This window comes from Drosophila grimshawi, unplaced genomic scaffold (assembly GCF_018153295.1).
Source record: "Drosophila grimshawi isolate 15287-2541.00 unplaced genomic scaffold, ASM1815329v1 contig_44, whole genome shotgun sequence".
Classification (NCBI taxonomy): Eukaryota; Metazoa; Arthropoda; class Insecta; order Diptera; family Drosophilidae; genus Drosophila; species Drosophila grimshawi.
In genome coordinates, this window is record NW_025063240.1 from 18163609 (window position 1) to 18178972 (window position 15364).

Here is a 15364-nt window from a genome sequence, read left to right on the forward strand (position 1 = left end):
TTTTTTCATAACACAACATAAAATAATTTGATTTAAATTGCCGCTCAGCTTTTAATCGACTTACTTAAATATCATACCTGAAAAAATTATGACGATATCATGGTATCAGAACAAAATAGGATGCAATCGATATCGATGCATCGATAAGATATCAACAATATTCTTCAGTCTGTTTATAGTAGGTTCAACTGTTGTGCTGTGCGTTGTGTCTGTCTGCCACCAGCTGCCCAAAAGTTAACCACGTCGAGCGGCGAAACAAACAATTCTAGTCACGCGTTTTGGGAGATTCGTCAACACTCCGCCACCACCCGCATCGCCTCGCCACCCACTGTCGTGAACAATCAACAAATACAAAGTAAACGCAAACGCAAACACAACACGCGCCACACAATGGACGAACTGAATGGCATACTGCAAAAAACCAAAGATAAATCAACGCAAAAGGAGCAGGACGAGGTAGCCAACCCACTTGAAAAGAACCCACAACCAGTTAACTGTTAACCAGCAACAGCGACGATGTCACTTGAACTTTGACATTTTTGAACTGTCGTCTGTCTGTTGGTTGGTTGGCTGGCCAAAAGCCTAAACGAGCACTAACCCTTTGCGTTTACTTCTTTTTTATTTTTGTTTTTTGTTTTATTTTGTGGCTTATTTACATGATGTTGATATCGCCCACGCACACACACACACACCAACACACACAGATTCTGCTGCAGCCCTTTACGTACATACAGCAAATACCTGGCAAACAGTTTCGCTCTGAGCTGGCATTGGCCTTCAATCACTGGTTGCTCATACCGGCCGAAAAGTTAACGCAGATTGGCGAGATTGTCCAAATGCTACATAATTCCAGTTTACTGTGAGTGAACATTTATTTATTATCAATGTTATTCCCATCCTTGCATTATATATTAAACATTATATTGTTATGTCTATCGATTTGCATTTTGAATGTTGCCAATTTTGATATATTAATGTCTCATTCATCGCATTTGTATATTTTGACTAATCAGTTGACCTTTGCCTAGTTCGATTGTGCATTTTGGCCTTTGTTTACTTTAAACCGCTCATCTGTCATGCTCGACCTATTTGCTTCACCTCATCATGTTTTATCTCATTTCACACTTACACATTTGTATTTATATTTACATATGTTTGTTTGTTGTTATTACTCGCCCTTTATTGCTTTGCTTGCATACGATTTTAGTTCGAAATTTATTAGCGCGTAAAATTAAAAATAAAAAAATTTGAATGAACTGAAAATGTTTTCCGGTTGAGGCGAGAAAAGTATATATAATACTCATGTACTTGGGATACTCGGAAAAAAGTAAGCGAAATTCTTTGGAATTGAAAAATGTATACAACAAGCTAGAAATAGCCAAAAAAAAAAGCAGCTCTTGCAAACTTTAAGATATTCAAATGTTAGGCTATAGATTAGGTTCATTTTTTTTTATTTCTTAAAGCACCTTAGTAGATAAACTATTTGGAATCCGCATGAATTGCTATATTAGAAATGTGTTTATTTTTCTCTATGCAAATTAGATTTATCGCTGGAAGAAATGCGTCTGAGTTTCCAGTACAGTGCTTCTTGGTTAAAGCAACTGAGCATTTTGTTATCTCGCAGCTGCTATTGTTCAGTTCAAGCTGCGAAATGATAAATATCATATTTAATGCATATACATACATATATTTCTCATATTATTCTCTTTATATATACATAAGTATATTTTGCATTATCATCATTGTGTGGGCACTTAGCTAAGAACTTAGGTAGATGACTCATCCTTGCAAAAATTGAAAACACACACACATACATATATGTAAATACTTGCCACAGGCGCTGTGTGCGCACAATTTCGGTGTTTGCCTCGAAATCAATTCCAAAATGTTAACAAAAGCACGCAGCGTTCTGTTTATGATAAAATTTCAATTGAATTTATTTGCAAATTGTACCTATACATTCACTCAAATGGAATCGCATTAAATATTTAGATTTTTCATTGTTGTCGAATCGGAAAGGGTGGCAGGGCGAGAAATATGTACATATGTGGTTTAAATAGAGCCTGAAAGATGCGCAACAGTTACACTTTGAACTCCGGCAATTAAAGTGCTTGGCAAATCATCGGCCGCTTTAATTGATCCAATGAATGATGCCTTATAGAGAATTCTTTAAGGGCATATTTCTTTGTATGTATGGATGTGTGTCAACTTATCAGTTGTTTTGTCGCTTCCATTGTTTGACTGTGCTTCTGTCTTGTTATACCCTTGTAATGGGCATTAAAACTTTGTCACGAAATGTGTAACGCATTGGCGAAGACCTTGACGACACAATTTAAATATGCATAGTCTTGGTTATCATTAGCAGCCATATCGAAACGGTCAAGCCAACAGCCAACTTGGTAAAGTCATGTCCGGAAGTTGAGTTGATAGATTATTATTCTATTGGTGGAGTATGCACTGCGATCTGCTGACCTATTGTGCCCCCAGTAGATAGCTTTGGCAATCGTTTTTTCTTAAAATATTATATTGGTTTTTTATATGTCGGCAACGGCATTAAATATTCGTTGAAGTCAAAGCAAATTCGTAGCTTTTTCTTTCTTGTTTTTCGCTTCAATCATGCAGGCTAATCCCGTCTCTTTGCCACCTGTCGCTACGCCCGTTATTCAAATGCAAATGTGCTGAAATGTCCTTAATGCTGCTTAATATCCTGCATTGTTCGCTGGCACCAGTTGTGGTGGGCGGTGATGGGCTGACAGTTGAGTGCTGTTATCGCTGCTCGCCTCCTGTGCCCACTTACCGCCTTATAAATGGCCTCCTACACTAGTCTCTCTTCCTCTTGCTAGTGTAATTTTTTTTTCTTTTGGTTGAAATGCATTTTCACATCGACAAAAACTTGGGTTTTCACAACTATGCCCATCGTTCAGTGGATAAGAACAGCTTCAAAGGCGACGGCGGCGTCATAGTCATCGTCATCACCATCGCCAACGCCATCATAGTCAGCAGCATTGTCATTTAGTCAGCTTGTCGACAGCCATTGTCACAATGTTAAAACTCTTGCAAATGCAACACGCCCGCTCCACCCCGATCCGCTCCGTTTGACTGACTTACTGACTGACTGACTGCCAGCCACCCAACTAAGCCCACTTTCGCATCCCATCTCCTCTCCTTTCCCTCCTCCATCCATTTAGCTGTCGCTGTTGCTGTCGGCTCGCTTGAACGCCCACGCCTCTCAATTCCCTTCAAATGTTTGCAGCCTTTCGCGCGCTCGCAAACATTTTTTAATTACGCAAAATGCTGGCTGCCCAGTTTCTCTGTCCCTGTTCCTGTCCCTGTCCCTGTGCCCGTCGTTGCCTTCCTTTTCGTTGCCATCGGGCGTGTTATTCAAGTGATATGGGCCTCAAAGTGAGTTTAAATTTATGTACATTTGTTGATATGTTTGTTTTCTGCCAGTGCTTAGCATATTGCGAGGGCTGCTCCAACATCCCAGTTATAGTCAAATGCTATCCATTGATAAGAAATTTATGGGACAGTTCGATAACATATTAACATTTGGTCTGCCCTTGTTAACTATTTGATAAACCTATTGATTCAACCCCAATATTGTTAATTGTTGATGTCAAGCGAAATATTTAAATTATTAAATATTTGTGTAACTAGAAACGGCGCTTTCCGACTTTTTACGGTGTTTGGGATAAGTTTACTTTAAATAATTGCTCTTAAGAATGTGTAGAAATAGACCATTTGACAAATTGTCACCGAAATTCAGAATTAATGCCATTTTGTCATTATTAATCTTACTAACGAATGCCTCTAAAATCTGTCTTTCGATAACTACTACTAAATATAACAATATTTAGCTACCAGCTTTTAAACTAAAAATAAAAAAGATAAAAGATAAAAGTACTTCTCATTGCGCAGCCTTCAAATGCCCCACATATGTAGTAGTTCCAGATTATAATAGATAGAACAAATTAACTGAGTGCTACATGTGTGTTCTTAACACTAACTTACAGCATTGATGATATTGAAGACAATTCGATACTTCGCAGAGGTGTGCCCGTTGCCCATTCCATTTATGGCGTGGCCAGCACTATCAATGCGGCCAACTATACACTGTTCCTGGCCCTAGAGAAGGTGCAGCAATTGGGACATCCAGAGGCAAGCTGCAACTTTAATCAGTAAATCGATAACTTCTGGATTAATTAAGTTTTCTATGTGTACAGGCGACAAAGGTGTATACGGAACAATTGCTGGAACTGCATCGCGGCCAGGGCATGGAAATCTACTGGCGCGATAGTTTTGTATGTCCCTCCGAATCTGATTACAAACTGATGACTGTACGGAAGACTGGAGGCCTGTTTATGCTGGCCATACGCCTTATGCAGCTCTTTAGTGCCAACAAGGAGGACTACACAAAGTTAACAGCCATTTTGGGCCTATATTTTCAAATACGTGACGACTACTGCAACCTGAGTTTGAAGGAAGTGAGTCTGTTCAATATATATAACCAGGACACATCGAAAGACTATAATCAATATTCTCTTTACCGTTGCAGTATACGGAGAACAAGAGTTTCGCTGAGGATCTCACTGAGGGCAAGTTTGGATTTCCAGTCATACATGCAGTGCGTTCGCAGAAGCAGGACAAACAGGTTTTGCGTAAGTCGTTGAGCTAACCTCGCCACGTGTGCTTATTGCTACTCATTAACCTGCTGTTCTCCTTACACAGATATTTTGCGACAGCGCACGCACGACATAGAGGTCAAGAAGTATTGCATTGGCCTGCTTGAAAAACTGGGCAGCTTTCAGTACACACGTAAAGTGCTCGAATCGCTGGATTTGGAGGCACGCGCCGAGGTGGTTACCTTAAATCATGTAATTTGTAATCCTTTGCAACGAATCTTATGTGTTTTTCATTGCTTTTGTAGTTGACGCGTCTGGGCGGTAATCCCTATTTGGATAGGCTGCTCAATAAGCTGTTGTCCTGGCAGACCAGCGATAGTGCCAGCATTACACAGTCGAACCAAATCAATCACAACAATGTCACACGCAGTCCCAACCAGAACACGCTCAATTGTAATTAACAGCCAAAGAGGCAAAAGAGGGAGCAGTTGTGAATTGCAAACGGCATAGCCTATGCCCGAGCCCGAGTCACCTCCTCTTTTGCTGCTATTCCAAAAGCAATGCAACAGCAACACCAGCAACAGCAACATCAGCAACAGCAACATCGGCATCATCAGCTGCAGCAGCAACAACAACAGCAGCAATCAGCATGCGTTAGTGCGCCACTGTTGCGATTTTTGCGAAAATTGAAAATCTTCTAAGGTTTTATTTTATGCACTTGTTTCTAATTTTGCCTCCCAAAGCTGCTACAGAGCAAACTGTTTGATCATTTATTTATTTATTCCAAGAGGTTTGATTTTGTATCCCTCTTTGAACTCTATACACAAAAAAAGAAAATGATTGAAATGATATACAACTGTAAACTAAAACAAGCAGCAGCCTTACAAAAATTGTTAAGCCAAAAGTTAATTAATAAGCCAAGCTTATGAAGAGCTGTCAAAAAGCCATAGCACCGCTTCCCATGAATTTGTTTATGTTTTTATAGTAAGTCCCATATATTATAATTTCGTTTATATTATAGGTTCTTAATTGGTACTAGTATGTAAATATATAAGAGGTTCCTTTTTTTTGACTGTTATATTTCTAAATGTATTTTATATGCACGCCATTTTTTCAAAATTTCTAAATGTCTCATTAATCACTTTCGATCGAAACTTAATGTGCACTTCCTTTATCGACGTTGTTCCATTTTACATTTGTTACAAAAGTTCAGCTATTATACAAAAAAAAAAAACTAAAAAAAAACAATTCATATGTATTTAATAACAAATTGTTAACGTTTTAAGCAACAACAAAGAAACTTTGAAACTATATTTAAAATGATAAAAAGAAAATGTTAAACTATTTGCACTGCACAGCAGAATTTTTTGCACTATATATACACATATATATATATAAATATATTTTTATTGTATACATGGCACGTAAGCGAAAAACAACTACAAATGCTGAAGAGATAGCAACAGATTTACTGTGAAAGAATGGAGAAAAGTCGAGAATTTATTGTGCACGCCAGAAATGCACCTCGTAAAACCTATTGTGCGACTAACACACACACACACATATATTGTCATACACGAAAGTATCTTTGAAATATTTAAATAAATATTGTATTTATGAATGTTTTATCGTTTTTCGTTTAATATCTTATACATTTATTTGTACACATATCTTCACACCTCAATTCTACGCATCCTGTTCAATCATGTCCATTAGCTGCAGAAACTCCTGTGATGTGGCATCCACCTCCGCCATGGGTTCAACATACTCATCATATTCCGCATCGGCATCATCCTGACGAATTGATAGAAAACATATTATCTACATAGATATTAAGTGATTTTATGAGCGTACCTCGAATCCAAAACAGTTATTGGCATTGATTTTGGGTTCACGTTTGACCACAACTTCGTTGTCATCGTTGACCAGCTGTACGATAAACTGATCATCGTCACCCTGCAACTCCACGGTGAACTCATTGGCTTCCAGCTCCTCCTTGATGCGGAACGTGCCGCCCTGAGTTTTCAGCTCGCGATGCACCCGGGGTACTTTCAATTGTCGATTGATAATAATGGGCTTGCCGGACGAGCTCTGCTCGCGCTGTCTTTTGCCTATCGGTTTCTTTGCGCTTCTCGTTCTTAAGTTGGGTTTACTGGCAATTGTCTCCATAATAACTTCGCTCGGTCTTTCCTCCGCCTCCGTCTCCACGTTCTCATCCTCGATTTCCTGGATCTCAGTAAGCTCATACTGCTCATCGATGTCAATGGAAGTACCATCGTTTTTGTCCAGAGAATCGATATCGTTGCCATTGACCAAAGTCACAATTGTACCGTCCGGCTGCAAGCGCACATTGCGCCCCAATTTAAGTTTCAGTTTCTCCTCGCGCGCATTCAACGTATCATCGTGTGTCTCCATGTGCCGCATCAGATTACCCTTGTGGGTAAAAACACGCTCGCAGCTGGGACAGGAGTGCACCTTCTCCCGCGGCTCCGGCGCCTTATAGTCCTCGTTGTGGATTAGATTTACATGACGACGCAGCAGCTGACGTTGCCGGAACGCCTGCGAGCACAGTTCACACTTGTAGGGCTTGGTATCTGTGTGTATCAGCATATGCGAGTCCAGATGCCGCTGAGACACCGACGCATAACTGCAGAGACTGCATCGATAGCATTTCTCGCCCTCGTGCGACTTAATGTGCAGCTTGTACTGATAGCGATCGGGCAGCTCCTGGCCACAACGCTTGCAGACGAGCGGCTTCTCTGAGGTGTGCATGTTGGCCATGTGGGTGCGGAGGTCCGCTTTGCGTCCGCATGTCGTGGGGCAAAGAGTGCACTGAAAGACTGGCTTGTCCACCACGCTGTGGATCAGCTTGTGCGCCTTGAGCGAGTTGGATTGGGTGAAGCGTGACTTGCAGATGTCGCATTGGTATTTCTTCTCGCCCGTATGGATGACCAGGTGACGTTTCAGCTTGAACATGTCCTGCGAGGCGTATGTGCAGTGCGGACACTGATACGGACGTTCGCCAGTGTGGCAGGTCATGTGACGACGCAGCTTGGTTAATTCGACGCTGGCATAGCTGCACTCGGTACACTTGTGCGGCTTCTCCTTGGTGTGCTTGTAGCGTGTGTGGCGTATCAGTTCGCCACTGGTGGTGAAGGCGCTCTCGCAGAGCTTGCATTTGTGCGGCTTGTTGCCCATGTGCGTGTTCAAGTGATTTACTAGACCCATGTTGGACTTGAAGCCGCGCTCACAGATCGAACATTTGAACGAGAGTTCGGCGTCGTGGGAGCGCACATGCCGCGAGATTAGAAATTTCTTGCTGGTCGTATAGCTGCAATGAGAGCAGGCATATTTCTGCGCAGCAGCCGCGTTGGATGCCACCGGCTTCAGCTTGTACTGGTTACCACTTAGCACAAAGTCTACATCCGATCGAGCGGATACGTTGGCCGCATTGTCATCAAATTCGTAGACCTCATCATCAGAGTTGTTGTTTTTGCTTGCGCTGAGATCGACATTTGTTTCTGGTATATCAATGGAAACTGTGCTAACATTCGCTTCGCTCGGATCATCCACAAGCTCCTCAATGTCCTCCAATTTCTCTATTACCACTTTGTTTATCGTCTCCGACTCCGGTCGTTTGGCTTTGCCTTTTGCTGAACGTAAATAAGCTCGGGGCGTGTTAACAGCTGCTGCTGAAGTCGGCTTATTGGGCGTCCTTTTTGGTGGAGCCGGACGTATGCTAATTGCTTTGGGTGTTTTCTGTAGAGACTGCTCCACTTTAGACTTGGCTGGACGGAGGTTAATAGCTGGCACAAAAGTAAAACATGATCACAAAAGTAAAACATGATCAATGAAAGTAATCCTACACCATACCTTTGGGCATTGAACGGTTAGCGCTGCGTATTGCAACGGATGCTTCTGATGCACTTGAGGCGGTTGTCTGTGGCTTGAGTTTCTTTCTAATCTGTTGCTGTTTCCTGGGCGTAGTTTTGATATAACAGTTGCCTTCGTCATCAATAAAGTACTTGTCGTCATCGTCGTCGTCTTCATCATCATCATCGTCCTCCCCTTCGTCCAGGCGTTCTTCTTGTTCTTCTTCGGCGGCGGCATTTGGCTTGGCATCGGCGTTGCCCTCATCGATATCCTCGTGAAAATTGGCTAAAAAGGACTGCAAATCCTCTGAATCGGCGTCGCGCGTGCGTTTTGACATTTTAGCTGTAAGCATTGACAAACTTTTATGAATTTTAGCGCCAAAAAAAAACGTCGCTCTGGTGGCGACCTACAGCGGACATTAAGCGTCCAGCGACCCCAAGCGGCTATTGATTTCTCGCAGCGCCAAGCCTTAGCGAGCATAGAAAACAACGCGAAACTTTGGCAAAAACGGTTTTACTCACCTTTCCCGTCTTATTTCAGAAGTTGGCAACGTTTATGCATAAGTAGCGTCTATTGATCAGTTGTTAACTATATAGTTAACTTTTAGTGCGAAGAATTTCCGTCAGAGGCGGAGCGACAGCAGCTGCGCAAAAGATGGCGGAATGGTTTGGCGTTGCCACCTCTCGGCGATAGTTTTTAACAGTGCCATTTTGAGTATAACTTTCTCTTAAGTGGCAATGACAATTCATTTGGCGCGCAAAGCATGGTTTGTTTAACCCTTAATTGATGGGAATGCAGTTAACAGACACTGAAAACTTTCCCCATAATTTGGCAATCGCCGGCAGAATAAATAATTTGTCCTTCAATACAAACAAGGTTGTTTTTAGTTTTAAACTTTAATACATATTTTTTTGTTTAATTTTTTTTAAGAATTAATTTATATTTTAAGTATTCAATTTTTATTGATCGGCTATTGTAAATATCTAAGATAAATATGTATTGTAATTGGGATACAAGAATTATTCAGTTTAAAATCTTTAAATTTTATTGTTAACTTGCGACATGCACAAAAGATTGATTTACATCTATGTGCGTCATTTATCTTGGAGCTCACCAGGAAGTAAGCTCCTAAATTAATATCAGTTGCTGGTTCCCATTGTTCATCTTGACCCACCTTAGATCAAGGTATATCCTTCCAGTGAAGCACCGATTATTAAAATTTCCCAATATAAAAATGATTAGCGTAGAACCCAAAAACAAATTTTATTTGGCGTTATAGTAAGTTACAAATGTGAAATTTTTACAAATCTGCTTACGTCCAATATGGTTATTAAACATATAATTAGGTTTAAAAATTCAAAATGAAAAGTTTAGAGATTGTTTGCATAAATCTTACCTACATATATGTAAGTGTCCCACAAAACTGATGGCCCTTTTGCCCCATGCCGTATCTTTACTCATTAAACTTCAATCCCATACTAAAAATCAACGTCTCTTTAAATGCTGTTAAAAGAAACAACGATAGAAGAGCCACCCAGTTTAACTTTTGAGGATTAATTGTTTAATTTACGTTTTTGAAGAATAGATGATGCCCAAATACTCACATACTAAGCCAGTTTGGTTAGCCAGCATCATTTCTGTGTACGTTAGGCATAATAACTTTATTTTGAGAAAGAGATTAAGTCAAATATGGAAATTTTGTTGTTATATGTATGCATGAACCGTTACGAGAGATTTTAATACAAAAATTTTGATTTGTTGTTGTTGTTGTGAAATACGTACGTTAAATGTGCTCATCGAACGAACCCCTACAATCCATTTACAGCTGCAGCTTGACGCATACGTACCCAAAATTTGTCGCTATGTATTTAATATTCTAACGATTATAACAATATATGCATACATACCCAAAACAACACATACACAAGCAATCCCAATGAATAATCATCGGGGCGGTTTAGGTTCAGATGACGAATACGTACCAAAAAACTATATGCATGTGCATATATCGGGCATGTCTATCACATACACTCTGCAATTAGCGAGATCCCTAGACATTTCGAAAAACCATTAAAGGTTGGACGTTTTGATTTTGTTTTTAATTTGCACTCAATACGTACCCAGCGTTTACGGCTGCAAAGTGACTTCAAGTTGAAAACGCTTAAAGGTTACAATTTACAATTTTTTAAGTGAGAGATAGAGTGAAAGAATAGGCTTACCCTAACGGGGCCAACAATACAGTCCAAATACGCACCACAGCTGCAGCAGCGCTGACAGAAATTAAATAGCTCAATTTTGTATTTTTTTTTTAAATTTTGTTTTTGTTTTTTTTGTTTTGGATTGTAAATGTAGTGGTAGTTTAGTTGGGACTCTGGCTCTACGTACCGTACACATTTACAATTCAACTCTTGCCGGGGCGGTTGTCGAAACTAGTATATTAATTGTAGTAATTACTTATTAGGCTCTGAGTTTCAGCTCAAAGTAATGTTTTTGATTTTTCTGTTTACACGGATGAAAATCAAAGATAAGGATTAATATTATTACTTTACAAAAATATTTGAATGTCTGAATCTATTGTGTATTCAAGTCATTTATTAATTAAATAATAATGCAATCAGTTGACTTTGCTTTTGTTTTTCTGTTCTATAGCTTTTAGTTTTAGTTGTAGTTATATTATTTCGTTTCTGTTGTGTTTTCTATTGTATTTTTTTTGTTTTGTAATTATTGCTACGTACGTGCGCTGGACACTCAGCCATGTGTGGAACTGGATTCCGCCTCTGTCTCGGTTCGTAGGTCAGCAGCCCCTAGCGACGATAGCGTTCGCGGGAGAAGGAGCGTCGTCGGTTGCCAAAATTATTATTATTATTGTAGTTGTTGCGTCGATCGTTGCGTGGTGAACGGTCTCTGGAACGTGAGCGACGTCTGTCACTGCGACGATCCGACAATCCGCCACCGCCTCTGCTGCCACCATCGCCACCTCCACCTCCACCACCACCTCCGCCAAATCGTCCTCTGTCGTTGCGCGTGCTGCGGTCTCTGTCCCGACGTACATCGCGTTCCCTGTCGCGATGATCACGCGAATTACTTTGGTCAGGCCCACTGCCACGACTGGGGCCACGTCCATCGTTGTCACGTCCCCGTGACTGGGCTGCACTACCTCGCTCACTTTCTGCCTCTCGAGCGCTGCTTCCCCTGTCGGCACTCCTGTCATTCGATCTGTCTGATTTCTCTGCGTCTCGCTGCCGCTGGCGCTCTCTGGAGCGGGAGCGATGGACGCGCGAACGTCGATCCAGTTCACGTCCACCTACAAAGTAGCGATTCCGGCCGCGGCCATCTTCTTCGCGATCTGGTATCTTACCCGAGCGCTTCAGTTCGGCCTTGCGCGGCGCTGCTGTCTTCTCCAGCTCGATGAGCTTCTCGCGTATGGTGAGAAAGCCAAGATGCAACTTACCACCAAAGTGGTCCGCCAGCCGAATGTCGTTGTCGTGTATCCCCAAATAGGCGGAGCACACCTCGCACACCCGCAGCTTCTGTTGCTGGTAGGTTGAGGCTGGCATTGAGGTTCTGTATTCGTGCTCGGCTTTGATCTTCTTGCCGCGCAGCTCGTCGATCTCCTTCATCAGCTCCATGCTGTCCTCCACTTCACCAGCTTCACCGAGTGCCTCGGCCTTGGCCAGTTTTTTGCCAATCTCCTCCGCCAGTGAATGTACCGCGTTTGCCTTCTCCGCCACCTCGGCCGTGAGCTCCTCTTGCGTCTCCTTCAGGCGCTGCTTGGCGGAGTCTGTGCGGCGATCACAGTCCGCGATGAAGGCCTGCAGGTGCTCCATAGCCTCGATGTCGTAGTAATAGTCACGCGACTTGTTCGCACTCTCGTAATCTGCACGAAAAGCCAGATCATGCACTTTGGGACACTCACCGAGATCCATGCGCGTGGATGCCAGTATGTCGTGCGGGCAGCAGTCCAGCAGAAATGATTTGCAGACGCGTGCATCGGAAAATTTGAGGCCGCGTCCGTCGTCACCATTTCGTGTGGTGCCCATCAATTGGTCCAGCATCGCCCGCATCTGATCCGTTGCGGACATTTTATTGCTTGGTGCGCTCATGGTGCAAGCCAATTTCGTATATTTATTATTGCTTTTTTAACCTGATTTCTGTTTGGTGAAAATTAATAATCAGACTTTTGTGAAAAATGTTCGATTGAGCGACTCACTAAACTGAACAAATGAACTAAGCTACCGCTCACCGTTCATTTAGTTCGTCACAGTTGTTTGCCACCTTGTCACTGTTTGAACGATGTTAAATGTTTGACATGGAAAATGTTAACTTTCATAACATGGTAATGAGTTGCGTTACATTGCCAACATGTTTGTAAATGTTAAATTACAACTGATTTACAAAGAACCAAACGGAAAATTACGGCGGAATTCTTATTTAACAGCTGTTAACTAAATGTTTCCTTAACAGAGTCACGGTCACTTAACCATGTCACGAGTACAAAGCAAAAGGTATCGATATTTCAATATCAACCCATTAGATATTGCGTCAGTATTATCGATACATCGATGCGATAAACGTTTGCGGTGGCTTTTTGTTGTTTATTTCGTTGGCGTAATTTTTGTTTTAAAAATTAATTATTTTGGATAACATAGAGAATGTCCGATGACGACGATATCCAGTACATTAAGCGACAGCGCACTCTGCACTATGGCTCGCTGGAGGAGACAGAACGCAAGCGTCAAAATGCCGCCACAACGGCGTCCAACGCCGGCACAACGCCGGCAGCAGCAGCAGCTGCAGCCTCAACAGCGGCAACAACAACAACAACATCAACAGCAACTGGCGCCCAATTGGAGGACATTGACTCGGATGAAGATACCTATGAGGAGGCGAACAAAAAGTCGAACACCAGCAACACAAAAGGCGCAATGGCGCCGCCCACAGCTGCATCGTTAGCGAATAAAATTGACGATGATTATTTTGATCTGGAGTCGGAAATGGAGCGGGACAAGGTGGCGCTGCTCGAGGAATTCGAGCGCAAGAAGCGCGCGCGACAGATCAACGTGTCCACCGATGATGCGGAGATCAAGAGCAATCTGCGCCAGCTGAACGAGCCCATCTGCTTCTTTGGCGAGGGTCCGGCGGAACGAAGGCGAAGGCTGAAGGAGCTGCTCGCCAGCCTGGGCGAGAATGCCATCAAGCAGAAGCAAACCGAGGAGGAGGAGCGTAAGCTGCAGCAGCGCGAACAGGAGGCCACGTGGTATCACGAGGGACCCGAAACGTTGCGTGTGGCACGTCTCTGGTTAGCAGATTACTCTCTGCCCCGGGCACGGGATCGCTTGGAGCGCGCGAGGGAGGCACAGGAGGTGCCGAGTGCAACGCGTGCCGGTCGCATGGTCGAGATGCAAAAGAAGCTACAATCGCTGGCGCCACTCTGCTCCCAAGTGGGCGATACGCGGCCGGTCAGCAGTGCTGCCTTCAACCACGATTCATCGCTGCTGATGACCTCCTCCTGGTCGGGTCTGTGCAAGCTCTGGAGTGTGCCCGACTGCGAGCTGAAGCAGACGTTGCGCGGACATGCCAGCTATGTGGGTGGCGTTGCTCTCCGGCCGGGTGTCAATCTGGACGAACAGAATGTGGTGGCCATGGCGTCGGGCGGCCATGATGGTGCCGTCAAGTTGTGGGGCTTTGGCAATGAGGAATCGATTGCTGATATTACGGGACACATGCCGCATCGCGTGTCAAAGGTATCGTTTCATCCGTCGGGTCGTTTCCTGGCCACTGCCTGCTACGACTCATCGTGGCGTCTATGGGATCTGGAGCAGAAGACGGAGGTGCTGCATCAGGAGGGGCACGCCAAGCCGGTGCACTGCCTCAGCTATCAGTCGGATGGCAGTGTCCTGGTCACCGGTGGCCTGGATGCCTTTGGACGCGTTTGGGATCTGCGCACCGGTCGCTGCATCATGTTCCTCGAGGGTCACCTGGGTGCCATTTTTGGGGCGGACTTCTCGCCGAATGGATTTCACATTGCGACTGGTTCGCAGGACAATACCTGTAAGATTTGGGACCTGCGTCGACGTCAGCCCGTCTACACAATTCCAGCGCACACAAATCTCATCTCGGACGTGAAGTATCAGCAGGATGGGGGCAGCTTTCTGGTCACCTGCTCGTACGATTCGACCACCAAAATCTGGTCGAACAAGACGTGGCAGCCACTCAAGACGCTCCAAGGCCATGACAATAAGGTGATTGCTGTGGATGTCTCGCCCAATTCGCAGTATATAGCGACGACCTCCTTCGATCGCACCTTCAAGTTGTGGGCGCCAGATAGTTGATCTGATTCCCTGCATCCTTCACATCGGCTGCCTATAGCCCCCCTCCCCTTCCTCGATTTGTTGTATTTACTATTTACTGTTGCACATTTTCGTTGACACACACACACAAACACATACACTCATACACACACACACAAACACACAACAAAAAATAGCCCAAAACTCTTTTTTATCCATTTTCATTAACATACTTCAGTTGATTCTAACACAATTTGTTATTATTTAATTAGGCGATAACAAATAATGCATTTCGTACATTTAAGAATTTTGTATAGAAATTGTTAATAAAGCAAAAAACAACTTTTTGGTACAAACTCAAATTAATATTGCTTAATTAATTTGTTACATGTTTTCTCACGAAAATCAAATACCCTCTGCAGGGGCAAACAGATGTCGCTATAGTGGGGCGCCATCTGGTGTCGTTAGCTCACATAATACTGTGTACAGTAACAAGTAGATATATTAAATTTAACAATAGATGGCAGTATACGTTTAACTAAAAAAATCACAAGCTGCCGCTCATGAAAATCTTTCTGC

The 15364-nt window shown here is 43.1% G+C and overlaps 4 protein-coding genes across 6 annotated transcripts; 2 read left to right on the plus strand and 2 right to left on the minus strand.

Moving 5' to 3' along the window:
• Positions 1-171: 171 nt before the first annotated feature.
• On the plus strand, positions 172-6244 carry LOC6557470 (geranylgeranyl pyrophosphate synthase). Of its 2 annotated transcripts, none has more exons than XM_001983753.2 (7): positions 172-456; positions 705-859; positions 4014-4158; positions 4224-4484; positions 4556-4658; positions 4729-4856; positions 4928-6244. In XM_001983753.2, the coding sequence occupies exons 1-7, from the start codon at positions 391-393 to the stop codon at positions 5081-5083; spliced, it is 1014 nt and encodes a 337-aa protein (XP_001983789.1). In that variant the 5' UTR covers positions 172-390; the 3' UTR covers positions 5084-6244. The 2 variants fall into 2 exon arrangements, with proteins under 2 accessions (XP_001983789.1, XP_032599003.1); XM_032743112.2 differs by having other exon boundaries at positions 192-456; positions 4050-4158.
• Positions 6236-9144, minus strand: LOC6557430 (transcriptional repressor CTCF). Its single transcript, XM_001983752.2, has 4 exons — positions 9017-9144; positions 8496-8837; positions 6477-8428; positions 6236-6416 (listed from the first exon to the last, which is right to left on the minus strand). Exons 2-4 carry the CDS (start codon positions 8830-8832, stop codon positions 6309-6311), a joined length of 2397 nt encoding a protein of 798 aa, XP_001983788.1. The 5' UTR covers positions 8833-8837; positions 9017-9144; the 3' UTR covers positions 6236-6308.
• A 322-nt stretch (positions 9145-9466) lies between these two features.
• On the minus strand, positions 9467-12781 carry LOC6557424 (putative RNA-binding protein Luc7-like 1). 2 transcript variants are annotated; one of them, XM_032742207.1, is made up of 2 exons: positions 12739-12781; positions 9467-12646 (listed from the first exon to the last, which is right to left on the minus strand). In XM_032742207.1, exon 2 carries the CDS (start codon positions 12596-12598, stop codon positions 11300-11302), a length of 1299 nt encoding a protein of 432 aa, XP_032598098.1. In that variant the 5' UTR covers positions 12599-12646; positions 12739-12781; the 3' UTR covers positions 9467-11299. The 2 variants fall into 2 exon arrangements, with proteins under 2 accessions (XP_032598098.1, XP_043071434.1); XM_043215499.1 differs by having other exon boundaries at positions 12706-12755.
• Positions 12782-13113: 332 nt separating this feature from the next.
• Positions 13114-15147, plus strand: LOC6557413 (U4/U6 small nuclear ribonucleoprotein Prp4). Its single transcript, XM_001983750.3, has one exon. The coding sequence runs from the start codon at positions 13148-13150 to the stop codon at positions 14825-14827; it is 1680 nt and encodes a 559-aa protein (XP_001983786.1). The 5' UTR covers positions 13114-13147; the 3' UTR covers positions 14828-15147.
• Positions 15148-15364: the final 217 nt, after the last annotated feature.